This window comes from Vipera berus, assembly GCF_964194415.1.
Source record: "Vipera berus genome assembly, chromosome: 8".
In the NCBI taxonomy this organism is placed as follows: domain Eukaryota; kingdom Metazoa; phylum Chordata; class Lepidosauria; order Squamata; family Viperidae; genus Vipera; species Vipera berus.
In genome coordinates this window covers 16508678-16528980 of record NC_138211.1, presented here as the reverse complement: position 1 = coordinate 16528980, position 20303 = coordinate 16508678, and the positions used below count along the sequence as shown (strand labels likewise).

General features: G+C 41.3%; 2 protein-coding genes across 6 annotated transcripts in view; both read left to right on the top strand.

Moving 5' to 3' along the window:
• LOC308671401 (zinc metalloproteinase-disintegrin-like protein H3) overlaps positions 1-20303 on the top strand; it is a 287574-nt gene that overhangs the window by 125015 nt on the left and 142256 nt on the right. For 2 of the 4 annotated variants that reach the window (XM_081333561.1, XM_081333562.1), the window contains exons 16-17: positions 9537-9645; positions 10211-10682. In XM_081333561.1, coding sequence (XP_081189687.1) covers positions 9537-9645; positions 10211-10255 — 154 coding nt within the window. In that variant the 3' untranslated portion in view covers positions 10256-10682. Of the gene's footprint in view, positions 1-9536; positions 9855-10210; positions 10683-20303 lie in introns of those variants that run through there. The other 2 variants (XR_014027193.1, XM_081333559.1) reach the window with 2 other exon arrangements.
• The window catches only part of LOC308671399 (zinc metalloproteinase-disintegrin-like protein F1), a 78883-nt gene continuing 75165 nt past the window's right edge, over positions 16586-20303 (top strand). Inside the window, exons 1-3 of one of the 2 annotated variants that reach the window (XM_081333556.1) lie at positions 16596-16775; positions 18551-18657; positions 19618-19688. In XM_081333556.1, the coding sequence (XP_081189682.1) occupies positions 16613-16775; positions 18551-18657; positions 19618-19688 (341 nt within the window). In that variant the 5' untranslated portion in view covers positions 16596-16612. Of the gene's footprint in view, positions 16776-18550; positions 18658-19617; positions 19689-20303 lie in introns of both variants that reach the window. The other variant, XM_081333555.1, reaches the window with a different exon arrangement.

The following is a 20303-nucleotide window of genomic DNA, read 5'->3' as shown; positions in this document are numbered from 1 at the left end:
TAGAGATTTAGTCACCAATCTTGACGCTCCAAAGCTTTTGGAGCACGTCTGATATGACCCCTATATCTTCTTTTGACCGCGCCCTTCCCACAGCTTCACTATAAGTATGCTTTGGAGGTTCCATAACTTTCTGCTTGTCTTGCTCTTGCTCTCGTTTCGCTCGTCTTAGGGCGGCACGCGTCATCCTCTGCTCTCCAACAGCAACCGATGAGGCTGTAACTTGATCCTCTCCAGCACCGTTCTCCTCTGTCTGTCTATCTGCAACATCTTGAGGCTTTTCCTCGCCATGTCCTTTTGCAGCTTCCAGAAGTGATAGGGGGGTTGCTTTTAACACATTGCTATAAAAATCACGTGCCTGGGCCACAGTAGCCAAACGATGTCTTTTACCTTCGTGCATCACCACCAGTCCAACTGGAATCTCCCATCTAAACTTAACATCACATTTCTTAAGTTCCTGTACAAGAAATGCAAAATCTTTCCTTCTCCTTAAAATCTTTGGAGGAATCTCTTTTAAAACCAAAACTTCTTGCTCAGCAACTACCAATTTAGTATCATAAGCAGCTTGAATGACTTCATCTCTAATTACTCTCTTTGTAAAATAGACCACCACATCTCTGGGTAACTTCCTCTGTCGTGCAATCCATGAATTTACACGAAAAATTTTATCCATACTTCCCTCAATTTCAGATGCTGGCTGGCCCAATACTGGTTCCAAAGCCTCAGAGATCAGCTGCTTTAAATCTTCTTTAGAATTCTCCTTTAAACCCCTAATTCTAATTGCATACTGCATCTGTTGGTACTGAACAAGGCTCAATTCTCCGTCCATTTTGTCCCTTATATTTTCATTCTCTAATTCATTCTCTAATACCTTTGCTTCTAATATAGAGTTCTTTTGACTGAGATCCTCCACTTTTTCACCCAGCTGTTGCACACATTCAGCTACACTTTCAATCATAGACAACATGTCTACCCTCATTGCTCTAAACTTCTCTTCCATTTTCTTCTCCAATTTCTCCTCCAGCTTTTTCAACTTTTCATCCATCATATCAGACATTAACCGTGAATGCTTTTCAAGGGCATCTTGTAAATCCTTAAGCGTCAGTGCCGGAGGAAATGCAGGAGGAAGCAAAGCTTGCAACGAGGTCTGTTGCACCGGGGAAGACCCCGCACTCCAAAGAGCTTTAGAAGTCTTGGCCGCCATCTTTCCCCACTTTCACTTATTGCGCACTTTCACTTTAAAGCTATAAAATCCATTGAGCTAGAGAGTAAAGCTAAAAGTCCACATCACCTTGACCTCCTGTACCGCTCTGCCTGCATCTTGATACTCAAAAGTATTTCCTTTTGGCAGGGGTGGTTGCTAACGCCTGGCTCTGCTCCAAAAATCACGGAGCAGAGACGCTGCGCAGCTCGGAGCAACCCAGGCTTCGGGGGGGCTCAATCCTTCAGCCGCCCAAACTCTCAGCTCAGGCGGCCACGGAGAGCTCAACCCCTACCTGGGGCCTCACCCCCTCCTCTTCTCCCAAGGAGGGGGCTTCAAATCCATCTAAACAGCTGATCGGCGCTGTTTACGATGGAAAAAACACAGCTGCGGAGCGGGCAGCCCGGAGACGGCTGTCTTCGGCATCGCGTCGCCACCGGAAGTCCAATTCTTCTTGTTATTGATTAGGAGCATATATTCCAATTAAAAGTATTTTCTTCCCTTCAATCAAACGTTCAATAATAATATATCTTCCTTGTATATCTGCTTCTTTTAATTTGGCTATCAAACCCTTCTTCACATATATTACTACACCATTTTTCTTCTCTGGAGTGGATGCAATAAATTGTGTACCCAGTCTCAAATGTATCAGATATTTCTGATCAGATACCCGAATATGTGTCTCTTGCAGGCATACAACGTCATTTTTAAAATGTTTCAAATACTGAAATAGTTTCTTCCTCTTTTGTGGTGAATTCAAACCATTAACATTCCAAGTCAGGAATTTTGTCGCCATCTTTTGCGACTTGAAGCCTCAGGAGCACCTCCTGAAGATCTTCAGAGATCTGTCTCTTCAGCCTCGCTCCTCCCACTGCTTCACTTGATTCTTGAGTTGTAATCATCAAACGTTGATCCTGTTGCCGTTGTTGTTATTGTGGCTTACGTCTAGATGCAGCCCGTGTTATTCTTTGAGTTGAAGTTTCTTCTACTAAAGCCAAGGGTTGCACAATTTCCAAAGATTGCTGTTTTTCTTGTGACTGTTGCTCTCCTTCCTCCTTTCCTTCTTTATCTTCTGTATATGGCGGTGAACCTGCTTTCAGTACATTAGTATAAAAATCTCGTGCCTTCAAAACTGTATTAAGATGGCATCTTATTCCAGCATAGTTCACCACAATCCCCATTGGTATTTCCCATCTGAACTGAAGCTGTTGTTTTTTCAATTCATCTGCCAAAAAAGCAAATTCTTTTCTTTTTCTCAAAACTTTTGGGGGAATCTCTTTCAGAATCAACACCTCTTGACCAGCAATTGTAAATCTCTTATTATAAAAAAATGTGGATAATCTCATTTCTTATCCTCCTCTTCGTAAAGTACACCACCACATCTCTTGGCAATTTCCTCTGCCTGGAAATCCAAGAGTTAACTCTGAAGACTTTTTCTATCTTGTCAAAGAATTCTTTGGGTTGAAACCCCAAATTAGATGCCAAAGCATCCACCAGCATCTCTTGCAAATTCTCCTGAGAATTCTCTTTCAAATCTCTGATCCTCAGGGCAAACTCCATATCTCTGTACTGTATCATCAGAACCTCTTCATCCATTTTATCCATTTTAAATTCAGCTTCACCCATTTTGACCTCCATCATCAAATTATTTTGTTTCACTTCTTCCACCCATTCATTCAGAGTCTCAATACATCCTGCCAGCCCCTGAAGTGCTAACAGAATGTTCTCCCGCATTTCCTTGTTCTTATCCTCAATAAGCTCAGCCACCTGTTCAGTTATTTTTTCAGTTATTTTTTCAGACTGAGTGGCTAAGGCCACTTTTAAAGCATCTTGCAAGGCCTTTAACATTACAGGTGGAGAAGCTGTGGGGGATGATGTCAAAGACTGCAATCCAGATTGCTGAACAGGCGATGTCCCTGCACTTTTAGTAACAGGCATTCTAGGAGGATTAGAAGCCATTTTATAGCCAGTTAACTCTCCATTCACACTTTCACTTTTCTTCTCCTTTAACAGCTAAAACCAAATCTTGTAAGTTCAGGCAGAGCAAATTTAAAGTCCAATTCCTCCTTAATCTCCCAGCAAACACTTTCACTATAAAAAGAGTAGAGAGAGGGAAAAAAAGCCCCTTCACTTCTTATAAAAAAGAAAAAAAAGTTCTTCCTCTCTCTTTTCCCTGTTCATTCGGGCGCCAGTTTCCCTTTCTTTTCCAAATAGTAAGCAAGACGAAAAAAGAATTGTTTTTCGAGGGTTAAAGCCTTGTACTTGCTGTTTGTATGGCTCCTGTCTCCCGTCTGCTGCAACAATGTTTCTAGATGTCAATCAGATCCAGCAGGAGTGGATTCAGCGTCTTGTTCAGCAGAGGAGTACTCCGCTCCGGAGATTCCCAGGCTTTGGAGGAGCCCTCACCCTTCAAGCCCCAGAACAAACATTCTAAGGGGGCTCTACCCCTACCTGGGAACTCCCCCTCCCCTCTTCACCCGAGGAGTGGGGTTTTCACGCCATGGAACAGCTGATGATCGGCTGCTCTGTGGTGTAAACAGAAACGAAGGGCCGGCGGTCGATTCCAACTTTCCGCAACACTGGAGAGCCACCCAGAAGTCTGCACTTTGTTATGTATGGGGTAGGAGCAGCAGCTCTGCAAGAACCACCGGGTGGCGCTGTGCTGTGGCTGGATTGGCTGAAGGGTTTTTGGTGGGAGATTTGGATGGATGGATTGGTCAGAGTGATACCTGGCTAGGTATATAAGGGGTCCAGGTAACCCCCTTTGTTCAGTACACGCCTACCACGAATAAAGAGCTGACATGCGGTACTTGTCTGTCCTTTCATTGCCATGTGGTCCACAACCCACTACACAATAGTGGCGACGAAGGTGGGATGGCTGTTTTGCGCAGAGCTGAATCACTAGCTGAAGTCACTAGCTGAAATCACTGGATTGGAGGAAAAGAATTCTTTTTCTTGATCCTTGCTAAAGAAGCATCATAGGACCGGTCAGACCATGGCAAAAATCACTCAGATTCGTGAGTTCGACATTCACTGGCCCGAGTGATGGGAATCGCACCTGGGCCAGGTTGAAGGGTACCTCCTCGTCAACAAAATTAATGAAGATTGCATGAAAGCGGAGGCGCTACTGTATATCAGCAGGTCTGAAATCTACAATGTGGCCGTTGGGTTGTTCACCCCAACGCCCATCGCATCCGTTCCCTACCGCGACCTCGTAAACAAGCTGAACGGGTATTTTATGCCTAAGAGGTCTGAGATGTCCTGGAGGTTCCAGTTTGTCCAGAGGATCCAGAAGCCAGGCGAGTCGACAACTGACTTCATTGCGGATGTGTGACAAGCCGCTCGTCTCTGCAAGTTCCCTGATCTAGAGGACCGCCTGCAAGATCGTATCACCTTTGGGCTGAGTGACAAGTGGCTGCGGCAGAAACTGCTCACGAAGCCGAAAATGAGCCTGCAAGAGGTCTTGGACGAGGTCCAAGCGCATGAGGTAGCCAGCGGCAACAGTCAAACAACCCACCGACCCAGCAGCAGCTCTGGGGGATCAGTGCACCAGGAGAGCGCTGCGTAAGGTGGAACGGATGACAATGAGGTGGCAGAGATCAATGCAGTAGAACGGAAGGCGGTGCATCAACAACCAACATGACTGCAGGTAGACCAGGGGGCTCAGCGGAGACCGATGGCATTGCAGAGAGCTGCCAGTGGGGCCGGTACTGACGCCATTCCGGGAGCCGGAGCGACCAGTCCCAAGTGTGCCGGCTGCGGGGAGAACCACGCAAGAGTGACCTGCAGATTTCGCTTGGCTATGTGCCGAATCTGCGGGAAAACAGGCCACATCGCTGTGGTCTGCCGGAGCTGTCAGAGGAACGAGGACGCGTCGCCAAAAGGTACTGGGACACCTCAAAACGTGACTTCCAATGCCGTAGTGAATCTTAAGGCTGTTTCCCACTTGGGTTCCATCCCCAAGTTTTCACCCCCAAAATTATGCTAGAGGTCCACTTGCAGGGCATACCCTGTAAGATGGAGCTAGACTCCGGAGCCGCTGTCTCAATAATCTCTGAAGAGACCTTTAAACAAGTGTGCGGCCGGAGCAACTGATGGGCTACCTTAAGACCAACTAACCTAAAATTAACTGACTTCCAGCATGCTCCCATGAAAATTAAGGGGGAGGCCACACTGTCGGTAGGGTTCAGGGGGTTCCATGGGGACTTGGATGTGTTGGTAGTTGATGGCCGAAGGACTAGTCTAGTGGGGCTGGACTGGTTTGGCCCTCTGGGCATAGGAATCTCAGGGATCCATAGGCTCCAGGCCACGAGCCTCAAATCTGTCTGCAAAATGTTTGCAGATGTATTCGAGGACAAGCTAGGCACATACATGGGGCCACCCAACAAGTTTAAGCTAAATTCCAATGTTATGCCCATTAGAATCAAACCCCGGAGGGTTCCCTTTGCCCTTAAAGGTAAAACTGAGAGGGAGTTGGACAGGCTAGTGGACCAGGGAGTGTTAGAGCCCGTGGAAGGGGGTGAATGGGAGACCCCTATAGTGACTCCGCTAAAAGCTAACGGGGAGGTGATGATCTGCGCTGACTACAAATGCACTGTGAACTGGGCCATCAATTTGCATCCTTACCCGGTTCCGATGGTGAGCCACATCCTCGCCTCTCTTCAGGGCGGCACCATTTTTGCAAAGCTAGATTTGGCACAAGTGTATCAGCAGCTCCTGGTTTCCCCGGAGACTGCTGACGTGCAGACCATAGTAACGCACAGAGGAGCTTTCAGAGTTAACCGTTTACCGTTCGGCATCTCTGTAGCTCCAGGGATCTTTCAAGAAGTGATGGAGAAAACTCTGAAGGGCATTCCAGGAGTATGCCCTTACTTAGATGATGTCCTCATCGCTGGAAGCTCTGAGGAGGTATTGGCTGAAAGACTGCAGGCTGTTTTAAACAGATTTCGCTCTGTAGGGCTCAAACTTAAAAAAGACAAGTGCAGCATAGGGATGACATCTACTGAGTTCCTGGGGTTCAGAATAGATGCCAAGGGGGTTCATCCTGATGAATCCAAGGTGAGGGCAATAAAAATGGTCCCCACTCCAAAAAACAAGGGGGAATTGCAAGCTTTCCTGGGGCTCCTAAATTTTTATCATTCATTTCTTCCACACAAAGCTGCCATTGCTGAGCCTCTGCATAGGCTCCTAGACAAGCAAGCTGTTTGGAAGTGGACAAAGAGTCATGAAAAAACTTTCAGGGAACTGAAAGAGCTACTGTCCAATAACTCCACTGAAACCCACTTCATAGAGTCAAAACCTATATGCATTGCATGTGATGCATCCTCATATGGAGTGGGTGCTGTACTGAGCCACCTTGAAGACAATAGGTACCAAGTGCCCATTGCCTACTACTCATGCACATTGTCTAGGGCAGAAGAAGGTGACAAGCAACAGGGAGAAAGCAGAACTATTTAACTCATTTTTTGCATCTGTCTTTACACAAAGGGGAAAAAACAGTCCAACCTACCAAAACCAGTGCCATAAAAAACAGAATAGAAATGCAAGTTAAGATAGGCAAGAAAATGGTGAGTGAGCACCTGTCCAGCCTAGATGAGTTCAAATCACCAGGACCAGATGGATTACACCCCAAGGTTCTCAAGGAACTGGCAGACGTGATCTCAGAACCACTGAACTATATTTTTCAAAGATCCTGGAGCACTGGGGAACTATCAGAGGACTGGAAGAGAGCTGATGTAGTTCCCATATTCAAAAAAGGGGAAAAAAATAGTTCCAGGAAACTACAGACCTATCAGCCTGACCTCAATACCTGGGAAGATTCTGGAAAAGATAATCAAACAACAAATCAGCGAACACTTTGATGCGAAGAAAGTTATCATTAAAAGCCAACATGGGTTTATCAAAAACAGATCATGCCAGACAAATCTTATTGCATTCTTTGATCAAGTGACAAAACTAGTGGACCAGAGGAATGCTGTAGATATAATTTACTTGGACTTCAGTAAGGCATTTGATAAAGTAGATCACAACCTACTACTTGATAAGATAGAAACATGTTGGTTAGATAGCATCACCACCAGATGGATTCATAGCTGGCAAACAGGCCGTACTCAGCATGTGGTCCTCAATGGAACTGCATCTACATGGAAGGAAGTGTGTAGTGGGGTGCCCCAGGGCTCTGTTCTGGGCCCAGTGCTCTTCAACATCTTCATCAACGATTTGGATGAGGGGATAGATGGGGAACTCATCAAATTTGCAGACGACATCAAGCTGTCAGGAACAGCCAATACTCCAGAAGATAGGCTTAAGATACAGGAGGATCTGGACAGACTCGAACACTGGGCACTATCTTAGAAAATGAAATTCAATGGTGAAAAAAGTAAGGTTCTACATTTAGGCAGGAAAAATCAAATGCACAGGTATAGTATAGGTGGTACCTTGCTCAATAGTAGTAACTGTGAGAGAGATCTCTGAGTCCTAGTGGACAATCACTTAAATATGAGTCAGCAGTGTGCTGCAGCTGCCAAAAAAGCCAACACAGTGCTAGGCTGCATTAACAGAGGGATAGAATCAAGATCACGTGAAATACTAATACCACTTTACAATGCCTTGGTAAGGCCACACCTGGAGTATTGCATCCAGTTTTGGTCACCACGATGTAAAAAAGATGTCAAGACTCTAGAAAGAGTACAGAGAAGAGCAACAAAGATGATTAGAGGTCTGGAGACTAAAACTTATAAGGAACAGATGCTGGAATTGGGTATGTGTAGTTTAATGCCATGCGGTCCACAACCCACTACACAATACACTTAGTTATAAACCATGATTTAGAAACCACAATGGCTAAATTTGCACCACATCTTGAACCCAAACTAAACAATGAGCCACATTATCTTTTAGTGATGTATGTAAATCCAAACTCTGCTAATAGCTCTTACACAAACACACAGACCCTGTTCCACTGTTTCCTGTTAAAACAAGGGAAGTTCAATCTTCATTCCTCTTTACTCTAATATTTTTATTAAATTGAAATGGAATAATAGCCATTTTTCAGGGCAATTTCCCTCTCCAATTTTTAGTGCAGTTGCCCCAATCTTTAGATTTCAACTCCCATCATCCCCTGTCATCCACTGATCAGAAATTATGAGAATTTTAACCCAGAGATGTGGAAAACCCAAGCCTCCTAAAATCTACTTTAGGAATTTTCCAGGTGGATAACAGATGCATTCCTTGCTCTTAAGATAAGAATCCTGACTCAACCCTTGAAGAGCATTTGGAAGCTACAACTGGTATAGAAGGCAATGACGCTGAGAGTCCTGGAGGCCCCTGACATGGCATATGTGACACCATTGTTACACAAGCTGCCCAGGTTGCCAGTGTGCTCTTGGCAAATTCAAGGAGTTGGTCATGACCTTTAACACCCTCCAGGATATCAGTGGAACTGCCTTACCTTTTTAGGACTAACCTGTCCCAGTGTTTTCATGGAAAGGACCTACTTCAGATTCTGTCAAGCAAAGACTTTTGGGTGGAGAGGTGTAAGAGAAAAGCCTTTTCTGCTGTGGCTCCCCTTGGCAATATTTTCTTGTCAGAGGTGAGGAATTCTGCCCCCAGAATTTCTGATGTCAAGTTTTCGACGTATGGGCTTTTCAAGTGACGCTGAGGCATTGTTTACCTTAAAAGTCCTTTATTAGCCTAATACACCGGCAAATGCTTGCTCGAAGGAAGCTGGAATCTGAAATCTCCGCCCCTTGCACAATATAGTAAAACACAATTCTCCACCTTTCTAATTTTGTCATTAATCATATTCTCCAATTAATTTAAAGAATCAGCTTCCCTTCCATTAGAAGAACCGCCAAAACCTTATCTTCTTTAGAGAGACAAATAGCCTTGAAAGTGCATTCCTACTCTTACCTCCTCCTAATTTTAAACTAAAACAATATTCAAGTCTTAAAGCAATACACAGGTTTAACATATGAAATAGCTACTTCTTCATGTCTTGTCAAGCAATAACATTCGATGTTAGCAGCGTTGACATCTGGCTTCCTGGCACAGCCTATAAACCTGGCTCTACTTGGGTCCTCAGCATGGGCCTGCTATGTTGGGGAGGACTGACTGGGTAGAGAAGCTATTCTCACCCCCAGACTGCCCTTCATCTTGCTTTTTAATTTTTAAGTTTTATTCTAATTGTTTTTAGCAATTTCTAACTTTTTATTGTATTGTAAGTCACACAAGAGATGGGGGGAATGGAAACAAACAAGCAAATAAAATGCTTGCAAATAAGCAAAGGAACCAGCCTCCATTCTTGTTAATTATTATGAATTCACTGTTTCCTTTTCAGGGATGTAAAGTGTGGCAGGCTTTTCTGTGAAATTGTTCCAAATATATGCAAACATGCTTACGGAGATAAGGGAATGGTTGATCCTGGAACAAAATGTGAAGATAACAAGGTTAGTAAATATTCACCTCTAATCTGTGTGCTCTAAAGACTGATTACATGGGGTGATCACTAAAATAATTTTGCAATTGATCAATGCTGAAAGCTGGTCTAGATTTTTTACACTGCAGTGAATCTACATAGAAGAACAAGTATCCAACTATCCTTATTTTGATTGTTGTTACTTTGTTTTTTCTTCAAACAACCACTACAACAAATGAGGTGAATGTCCAGGGCTTCTTTCATTCTTGCAAGAACAAAACGCCTGGCCTTCTCAGAGCCTTGTGCTTCTCTCTCGCAGCATCTTCTGGACAGATTGTCAAGAGTCAGTCCTTTCTCTAAACTTCTAGGTGTCTCCATAGGGAAGGTGGAAGAGAGAAATGAGAAAATCAGGGCAGAGCTGGTTGTGACCTAACAATGAAGCCACTTAGAAATCCTGAAGCAATCCCAAAGCTTACATTAAACAAACAGGAATCACTTCCCCTTGATTTTTATACAATAATGAACCTGAAAGAAGTTTGGGTTAGTTTGGAAAGTGCTGTCTTATTCCATTGATCATCTCTTTCTTTGACTTTCAGGTCTGCATCAATGGGAAGTGTGTTGATGTGGAGACAGCCTACTAATCAACCTCTGGTTTCTCTCAGATTTGATTTTGGAGATCCTTTTTCCAGAAAGTTTGGCTCCCCTCTAGTCCAAAGAGATCCATCTGCCTTTATCCTACTAGGAAATCACCCATAGCTTCCAGATGGCATCTAAATTCTGCAATATTTCTTCTCCATATTTAATCTGTTTACATTTTGTTGTAATCAAACCTTTTTCCTGCCACAAAGCTCCATGGGTGTGTATAACACCAAAGGCTTATTTGCTGTCAAAATAAACAAATAAACAAAATGGCCATTTTACCGTTTGCCAATTGTAAAGCACATTTAATGCAACAAGTTCTGCCTTTTGAGCTGGCATATTCGAAGTCAATGCTTCCTCTCTCACAATTTCACACTGGCTTTCCAAGATGTAGCTGCTTCAATCAATAAATTAACTATTCTCATTCTGCATTTTGTAAAGGGTCATTTTTCAAATCTGGTTTGCTGGAGTAAACCACATCAAGAACTTGCATGCAATCATGAGGTAAACCATCAAGTGAATTATCTACTGGCAGTAAAGAAACGTGTTCACAGTCATGGAGAAAATTCAAAATATAGTATTTTGTCTCAGAAGGAGCCCCTAACAATAAATCATCCACATATTGCAACACAGTTCCAAAGGGGCTTTTTAAAAGGCAGAAGGACCTTCTTGGTTTTATTTCCTTGAACATCTTTCACTTCTCATCCAAGTTAAGAACTGAAGAAGCTTCTTGGATAAGAAGCAAAACAGCTTTTCTTTTTTAAAAGATATTTATTTTCATTTGTCAACAAGAATAAAATAAAAACAGAGAAACTGAAAAAATGAACACCAACACTAAGAGTGAAGAAAAAGGAAAAAAGAAGGTTTTTTTTCCCTTTTATGAGTACAAAAGAAAAGGTGGGAGGACCTAAAAGTTGAATATATCTACCATCGCAGGATTCAATCTGGGTCGGTCATCAGGACCGGAAGTATCGTCTTCCAAGCTTCCAGTCTCATGCTGAAGCCCATCCTCAGAGCCCGTCTCTGTGTCCAGCATGAGTCCGAAAGGTCAGGAAACAAAAACTGGTCCTGCTGACTGACCCAGATTGGATCCTGCAACATTATCCTGGGACACGTATGTTCTCCTTCATTCATGTCTGACACGGAACAAAAAGAGCCCACCCCAGCTGGATGCTGAAACATTCAAAAAAAACCTGTAGGTTCTCCTTCTCTTACGTAACGGGTCTACAAATAGTTATAAGCTTTCCCAACCTTATTTGACAAAACTACTATATTAAACAAACAAATATTCCAGAAGAGAGAATCCATCTATTGTTGTATTCAACAGGTAGAAAGTCCACCGATGGCTTCCTTCTAGTCCATTGTCTGATCAAAGCAGTTGGTTTTGCCATCTCTGCTAGTTCAGACAAGTTCAAGATCCATTCTTCCACAGTCAGCACAGCGCTTAGCAAGTACAATCCTCACAGCAGTCGTCATATAAAGTGATAACGTCCCAAATTGCTTTTCAATTGGTTTGTCCCTAATACCTAAAAAACCCTTCAGATTTAATATCTCTATCTTAAATATTCAGAAAACAACAACAACAACCAAGAAAGTCCAGTTGCCTTTTGAACAGCACCTTTGGGGCAGCCATGACCTGAATGATTGAGACTCTCCACAGAGAGTAAGGACCATTAATCGGTGGGATGGCTTGACCCCAGAAGCTGTGGCTGCTCCATCACTGGAGCTTTTCAAGGCATTTGTTTGTCCAGAATGGTATAAGTTCTCCCACCTTGGCCAGAGGGTTGGACTAGAAGACCTCCAAGATCTCTTGCAGACCTATGATGCATGACAATTCTAAATGCTGACTGCTACTAAAGATTCTCTGGATTCAAAAACGCAGAAATTGACCACATTACCCCAGAAGATCTTCAGCTGTGAATCAGAGATGAACATCGCCCCCTAGAGTCAGACACAACTGGAAGGGGAAACATTAAATTTTTTAATGCATTGGTAAGATTGTTTGATAGTTCTTTATCTCACATTTGGCTGGAAGATTTTGGGGGCAGTACAACTAAATGAAACTCGCTAGTTATGTGCGTTTTGCCAATGTAAAGACAGGAAACTTTGTATTTCTGTTGCCAGACCTTCTTTTACACAGTTTGTTCTGATGAAAGACAGGATAAGATCCACAAAAATAGGAAGGAGTGGCATTTCCAAGATCTAGTATCCTTTGAATCAGAAACAGTAATTTATTTGTGGGAAATATTTCCTCACCAGCAATCAACAACCAGATCAGCAAACACCAACACCAACCATCAAGTAGTAAACAATACCCCAATCAAGGAACTTATCAAGGGGCTACAAAGAAGACTCCCATCCACACCAATTGGGAAAGCATCTTGTCTAAAAATAGAGAGCAAATCCCATTCACTTCCAGCATTGATGATATTTCCTAGTTTGGTAATGAAATGTCTGCAAGACAAAAGGACCCCAAAGTATTCATGAGCAACAGTTGCTTAAAAACAGCAGTAGTATTAGCACTGTAATACAACAGCTTTACAGTAGCAAAAGCCTGTATCCTAAAAAAAAACAAAAACCCTTAATAACAATTAAAATAAATCATTGCCAAAAGGGTAAGCATAATAATTCTTTAACAGTTGTTTTGCCTTGTGTCTTTTGCCAGCATCTGATTGAAAGAAATAGAGAAAATGAGATTAAAGAAGATTAAAAGGAGATTAATGCCAAGGAGAATGTAGAAAGGAACCATTTTCTTCCCTGATCTATTTTTTGTTTTCTCTGCTTGTTTTGATTTTATCTTCCAAACCTGTAAAGGGTCACATGGTGCTTATGCAACATTAGAATTAGTGGCAGTCAAAGATGCACACATTTTACCTGCCAATATGAAAGAGAGGGGGCTTTGTGACCACCATCTTGGCACTTTTTTATTAACCCTCCCTGCAGATGCCCATGGCTGCAGTCAAAACTCATGAAAATCACTGGGTATTTTTAGTGGTTGTTCTAATTGGGGAAGAGATTCATTAGCAAAATGAAAAACAAATGGAGTCATAAGGAGCCCGTTTAGAACAGGGGTTAAGATGCTGGTCTAGAACCCAGGAGACTTTGAGCCTTTCTTGGGCATGAAAGCCAACTGGGTAACCTTGGGCTTCTTTCTTAGCCCAACTGATCTCATAGGGTTCTTGTTGGGGAAAATAGGAGTAGGAAAGAATATTCGGCATGTGCACATAAATTGACTAATTTATAAAAAAATAATAAATCCATTGACATATTATTTTTGAAATATCCCTCTGCCATTGTTTAAACAGAATATCAGTTGCCAGTATTGGTAATGTTTGAAAGAGGAAAAACATCTTTGACAAAACATTCATCTTGATTACAGAAATTCAAACCTATAATGATAAAAGCAATTTATCACATCTTAATACATCCTTTTTAATACCATACCAGAGAGGAACATAATTATTTTTGAACAATTTTGTGTAAGAGTTTGTTAACATAACCCCCAAATATTTCACCTTTTTCTCAAACCTAAAACCAAACTTTTTACTCAGTATATCACCATCCTGTGAGGTCATATCCCTAATCAACGTTGATGTCTTGCAGAAATATCACCAAATAATCAGCAAAGGCCCTCAGTTTATAAAATTCCTTCTTAACATTTATACCTTTTATTTTCCCATCTTGCCTAATATCTCTGTTCTGAACTTCCAACAGCAGAATAAACAGCAGTTGAAACAACAGACATCTTTGTCTTGTACTCTTTCAAATTTCACATGAATTAGTTAAATTGTCATTAATAACAATTTTTGCTTCTTGTGATGTATAATCAGCTTTGACCCCTTGAATGAAGTTCCCAGTAAAATCCATTTCTTACAGGACTTTAAACATAAAGAACAATTTAAGTTGTCAAAGGCCTTCTCAGCTTCAAAGAATAATAAAGCTATGATATATTCTAAATATTCAATAATATTCAAAACCATACTCACCTTATTCCTTAACTGTCTTTTTGGTAGAAAGCCAGCTTGATCGTCATGAATATATATACCTGTAAAATGTTTTTTTAGTCTTTCTGTCAAAATTGCAGTGAATCCTCATTTAATAATGAGTTGGGTCTGTAGTTCTTTATCATCATAGCATCCTGACCCTACTTTGGAAGTAACACAGCTTCTGTCTAAGTTGGGGTATCTTTCCCCCTTGTAATTCATTACATTCTTTAATGGCTGCAGAAGTTCATCTTCAAAACATTTATAATATTGACTTGTAAGTCCATCTTGGCCAGGGGCTTTCCCTTTGCATGGACTATTATTAAAATATTCATGTAATTTTTTGTTACAGTCCTTTACAATTGCCTCCATGAGTCTACTAGGATTAAATTGTCCATCATTTCAAAGAATGTCTTTGGTAATTTATCCTGGAAGGGTTTGGTCCCCTTAATAGATGTTCTAGCCCAAACTGGCAAAGTCACACCATTCCATTCTCCCAACATAAGCCAACAATGCTATAAGCATATTTGAAATGGCTGCTGCTGTGGGATTCAGAGATCAGTTAACACAGGGTGTCCCAAATATGTCTGTCTGCCTACGCACAGTTTATTGTTTTTATACAGTTTAACAAGCAGGAAACTATGCACAGCAAGTTTCTACTGTGGACTTTCTTTCCCCCAAAATTGCCAAACAGACTAATCAAAAGTAGATTTTCCTCTTTTCCGTTTCATTCACAAAGGATTTGTGGTTTGCCTTTAACAGGTGTGTGTGTGTGTGTGTGTGTTTGTGTGTGTGTGTGTTTGTGTGTGTGTGTGTATTGCCTTTTTTCCACCCTCATCTTTATTTTGCCTTTATAGATTTCTATCCCAGGTGGAGACAAAAGGAGAGATTATAAGGGAAAAGTGGGTCCTCTTAAGGCATTTGCAATGATTCCCTCTGCTCTGTGATTCATCTCAAAGTTCCCCTTCAAATGGTCTTTATAGGATAACAGATCATGGAGATCTAGTCCAGGGCTTTTCAACCTTTTCAACCCATTGTACCACTTTTAGGATATGGCAACATCCAAGTACCACCAGTCACCTAGCAAGTTGTCAAAAACGTGATGACAAAAAAGGGAAAAAAGTGATAAAGTACAGGTAGTCCTCGACTTACAACAGTTCACTTAGTGATGTTTCAAAGTTACAATGCCACTGAAAAAAGTGCCCCCCAAGTCACAGCTGAGCAAGACACCTGCCTCCCCGCCCGGCGGTGCTCTTCCTCCTGTCCGAGGTTTTCATTGTTGTGAGCATTTCTTTTTGAGGATTGGCAGTGGGGGTGGGGTGGGGGGGGTGTTTGGCTTTTATTCCCTCCCCATCTGCTTGTTGGTTGCTGCAGGTTTTGGTCACTTGACATGACCCTGGGACACTGTGACCGTCATAAATATGAATCAGTTGCCAAGCATCTGAATGTAAATCACAAGACCCTGGAGATGCTGCAACATTCCAGCTGATCAGCGCTTCTTCTGGGCTCAGAAACACCAGGATCAGCACCGAGCTCCAGTTGGAGCCTGGTGCTCATCCTGGTGCTTCCGCTGAGCCCTGACAGTCCTGCAGCTGCTTGTGCGGTGCTGCCACCGGTTCAGCTCATTCCCCTCCCCCACTACCACTTTACTAGGATGGTCGCATACCACCTGCCAGGTGCCAATGTATCACAGGTGGTACCCATACCACTGGTTGAAAAGCCCTGTTCTAGTCTATCCCCCTGTAAAACAGGAGATCCTATACCATACCCTATACCCTATACTATTGCCCACAACTTCTGAAAGCAAGCCATTCCACTGATTAATTGTCCTCACGATGAATGCATATTACCGCAGCTGACTTTTGCATCAACATATAAATCCTTTTTCAAAAAAGGGAGGGCCTGTTGAAGGAATTATATGAGGAGATAACAAAAGTTCCTGAGTTCTCTACAAAGTGAGAATCTATTAAGGCACCAAGATTTTTTTTTCCCTGTAGTGAAATCAGAGATCCCTCAGGTAAATGCATTGACATGGATTCAGTCAATGCTAGCAATATTGAAAGGATGATAGATTGCTCCAAAAGTGCCTCTTACTCACAAAATACTTTAAAAACCCACTCTTGACATTTAAGACACCATGCACCAGAGGCCCCAAATTTAGTTGCATTAACATGTGAGCCAGGGATTGCTCTGCTGTGAGTAATTGATCACCTCCTTTGGGCTTTTGCTTTGGGGATGCCTTGAACGAACCCTCCCAGCTGTCATTTTTGGAGTGACATGCGCTAAGCCACCTGGAAAACTGCCCTCCAGTAATATTGTTACAACTCAGAATTTGTGCAAATCCTTTAGCAAACACCTTCTCATGTAAAGTTATGAATGAAGCTGAAGGACTCATTCCTTGCTTCTCATAGTCAAAGGGAGAAGAACTCAGGTTGGCTGGAAAGCAGGAAGAGGTTGCCTGTCTTCAAGCCAAATCCAGACTCCAAAATGTTGCAAGTTCTTTTGGTAACTATATGCTTAGCAGTTTTTCCATATCAAGGTAAGATGTTCTCTTTGGTTTCCTTGTTCAGAATCTTACTGCTAAAAGACTATTACACCCAGCAGACTGCTATGTTGTTGGGTTTTGTTTTCAGTTTTATTTTTGACAATTAACCAAAATGTGTTCCACTTCAATTTCTACAGATTTAGCAAAAGAATGCTCTCAAGGATCACATTTGTTCTAAAGTTACATAAATAGTTACTTGGTATTTGTTTAAATTTTGTCAAGCCACAAGCAGATCCTAAGAATGAAAAGTCCTAAGGTCTTCATGAGAAAAGCATGTTCTAGTTGGAGAGAAAGTTTTCCAATGATGTGAGTTTTAAAAAAAGGATTAGAAGACTGAAGAGGACAGAGAGACAGAGTTTGACAAGAAAATGTCAGAAAACAAAATGTTAAAGAAAAATAAAGTGTTTTTGCTTTCAATTTTCTTTCAGTGGGTCAATTAGACATCCTGTAATTAAGCTTGCATAATATTTAGCCAAATAAAAGCTAGTTCTATTGTTGTTACAGAGAATCTTCAAACTGTACTCAAGATAATATGACGCTAACTTTTCTCAATGCAAGATTTTCACTTATCTTAAATTATTTCTTCCCTCCTTTCCTTTTATTCTTCAGAAAACCAGGGAGGTTCCCTTCTGAAATTCTTCCCAAGTTCTCCTTCCTTCTGTGGGCTGAGATACTTTTTACATGCCAGTTGACCAGTCTGTGGCTCTTCCTCCTGTCTCCCAAGTCATTCCCACATATCATTACAAACAATGACACTCAATTGATTCAGAAGCTACCAAACACAATTAAGGTTCAAAGGCTCACTGCAGTAGCCCTGTTTTTTTGTTTTTTTGCTTTAAGTAGCAAAGAAAGATGGGGATGCCCTTACCAGGAGTAATTTATGGAGAACAATGTAGGAAAGAAGAAAAGGAGATGGAAGGGAAATTGCTGCTTTTTCTGTGCTCTAAGCAAGAGAGGAATAGTAAGCTTGCTATTAGTAGGTGGAGTTGAACCCCTCCCATGATTCTGGGAGCATCAGGTTCAAATGGGTAGGTACATAAATAGGTATGACGAAGATGTATTATTCTGTCTGGGGCTGCCCATCAGTATGAGAGGATGCATTTCCAGGGTTAAATGCTGCTTTCTCTGTTCCTCTTTCTCTCCCTCCCTCCCTCTGTCTCTGTCTCTGTCTCTGTCTCTGTCTCAATTCTTTAGGTGTTTGGCTAGGAGTTTCTTTCCCATATGGTTATTGATATTTGAGTTTATAGTTTTGTTTCCACTTGCAACTATAAGTACAACTTTACCCCCTCTCTTCCATTAATGTGCTAACAAATTTTGGTCTCAGTTGTGATTGTGCATCCAAGAGTACCTGCCGGTGTCAGACTGCCACATTTTCAAAATAAGTTAAGGAAAAAATATCAGGTGACCATTCAATGTCCATATGGGGACCAACTCTAAATTTTTCAGCTATTAGTTAAATTCTGAAATCACAACATTATTTGCATGTTGTTAGGTGCTCCAGTGATAATTATGATGCTGTGGGCTCTCCATAGATTCTTATGAAAGTGAAAAACTATTAGGATGGCAGTGAAATAGCAGTTCAACTGAAAGGGATTCCTAATAAACTGCATTTGCATTCCCAGCAAAAATCTGAATTTCTGTGCTGTGTTTCACTAGAAGAAGATTCCATTCTTCACTGATAACTGAATAACAAATTGTGTTGTTTACATGAAAATGGTAGAATAACTTCACAAATTAAAGCAAATCATCTTTTCTGTTTACTTACAAAGGGAGCTCTATCATTCTGGAATCTGGGAACGTTAATGATTATGAAGTAGTGTATCCACAAAAAATCACTGCATTGCCCAAAGGAGCAATTCAGCAGCCTGAGCAAAAGGTAAGAAAAAGGTCTTTGTTTCATCAACAAATTATTTCTTGTCAGCCCACGGAAATTTTGATATTCCTTTGCTGCCATCTATTTGTTATCTGCATTTTGCATTGCAATTTATTTCCGCCTTGAATGATTTATTTATTTATTAAACAAATTCATATGGCCGCCCAATTCACACAAAACTGAGGAGACTCCTGGCAACTTACAAAGATAATTTCCTAATATGTTTAGGTTAGTATAACTAATAAAGTGTTGGGAGACACCCAGCCGTACAGTGTGGAGGGATCAAGTAGGGAATTAGTCATGAGTCATTTCATAGCAGCAACAGATCAAGGACTGACAGCCTGCCCCCAACTCCAGGAAATTCCATTGAAGTTTATCTATCTGTTCTGAAGAGAAGGGAAGCAGTCTAGGGAGATTCCTGTATTACAGGCAGCATATAATAAGCTGCTTAATGTAAACTCTACATGTGTGGATTTGGTTACCTCTGCCTAACATAAATTTACTGTTAATGGGCAACCTTGAGGGATTTCTTCTTCCTTTTTATGCTCTTGGGTCATCCTTTATAAAAGCTGTGACAACTGTGAACCATGAGATTTCAACTTATCCTTTCTAGCTTCCCAGAATGCATCACTTAGAAATATAAAAGATGTGTTTCTAGGTGAAGATGGTATATGGTTACAGCTCAAGATTAGGTCTAAGAACCAGATTCAAGTCTATCACTGGATGACTTTTGAGTCAGTCTCTCTGTCCCAGCTCAACCTCATTCACCCAGATGTTCAAATAGAGAATGAGATCTTGAACTTATGCAGGAAAGTTAATTTAAGATTTTACAGTTCAAAGCAGCAAATTGGCTATGGCAAATTATTCATTAGATTTAAATTGACATAGGTGTAGAATTGTTAGGGTACACATTTTATTTGTCTAATTTTTAAAAAAGTAAAAACTGAACTCTTTGCTTTTCAGTATGAAGATGCCATAAAATATGAATTTAAAGTGAATGGAAAGCCAGTGGTCCTTCACCTGGAAAAAAATAAGTATGTTAACTCAGAAATTCTCTTAACTTTACTTGGACAATGTGGAAAAAGTATATTCCAGGACAGTCTAAGAGAAATAATAATTGCATTCCTTTGTTTGGAAATTAAAACCTAATTAAATGTTACTGTGTAGGAAAGGTTGATGTAGATATTGAGTATGTTAATTATATCTTACCTGAAAACTAGAATTTTTTATTCCTGCTATTTTATGGTACACCTCTGGACTGTAACAATTTTAGATTAGGATGAACCATTCAAGGCTTATAACCTGGTATCACTTGCATTAACTAGGTTAATAATGAAATATTGGAAAGATTTAAAAATGATAACTTATGCTGCTTCACAGATATCCCGTCAATCTGCCTAACATTTCCTAAGAGGCCTATATAGCTGCTCAAATTACATCAGAATTTATATGTTAAAGCATGAAAGGCAGGAAGTGTCATCTCCTATTAAGGCCCAAAAGGGGACAGGACCTAAATAAGCCCAGATTTCACTACTCTTTTTTTAAAAAAAATGCCATGTGAGTCTTCTCAGACGTGTTCCGTTTAAACTGTACATCAAGATATGAATAAAGATATTATGCAAATATAAGCCACAGAAATGGAATGAAAG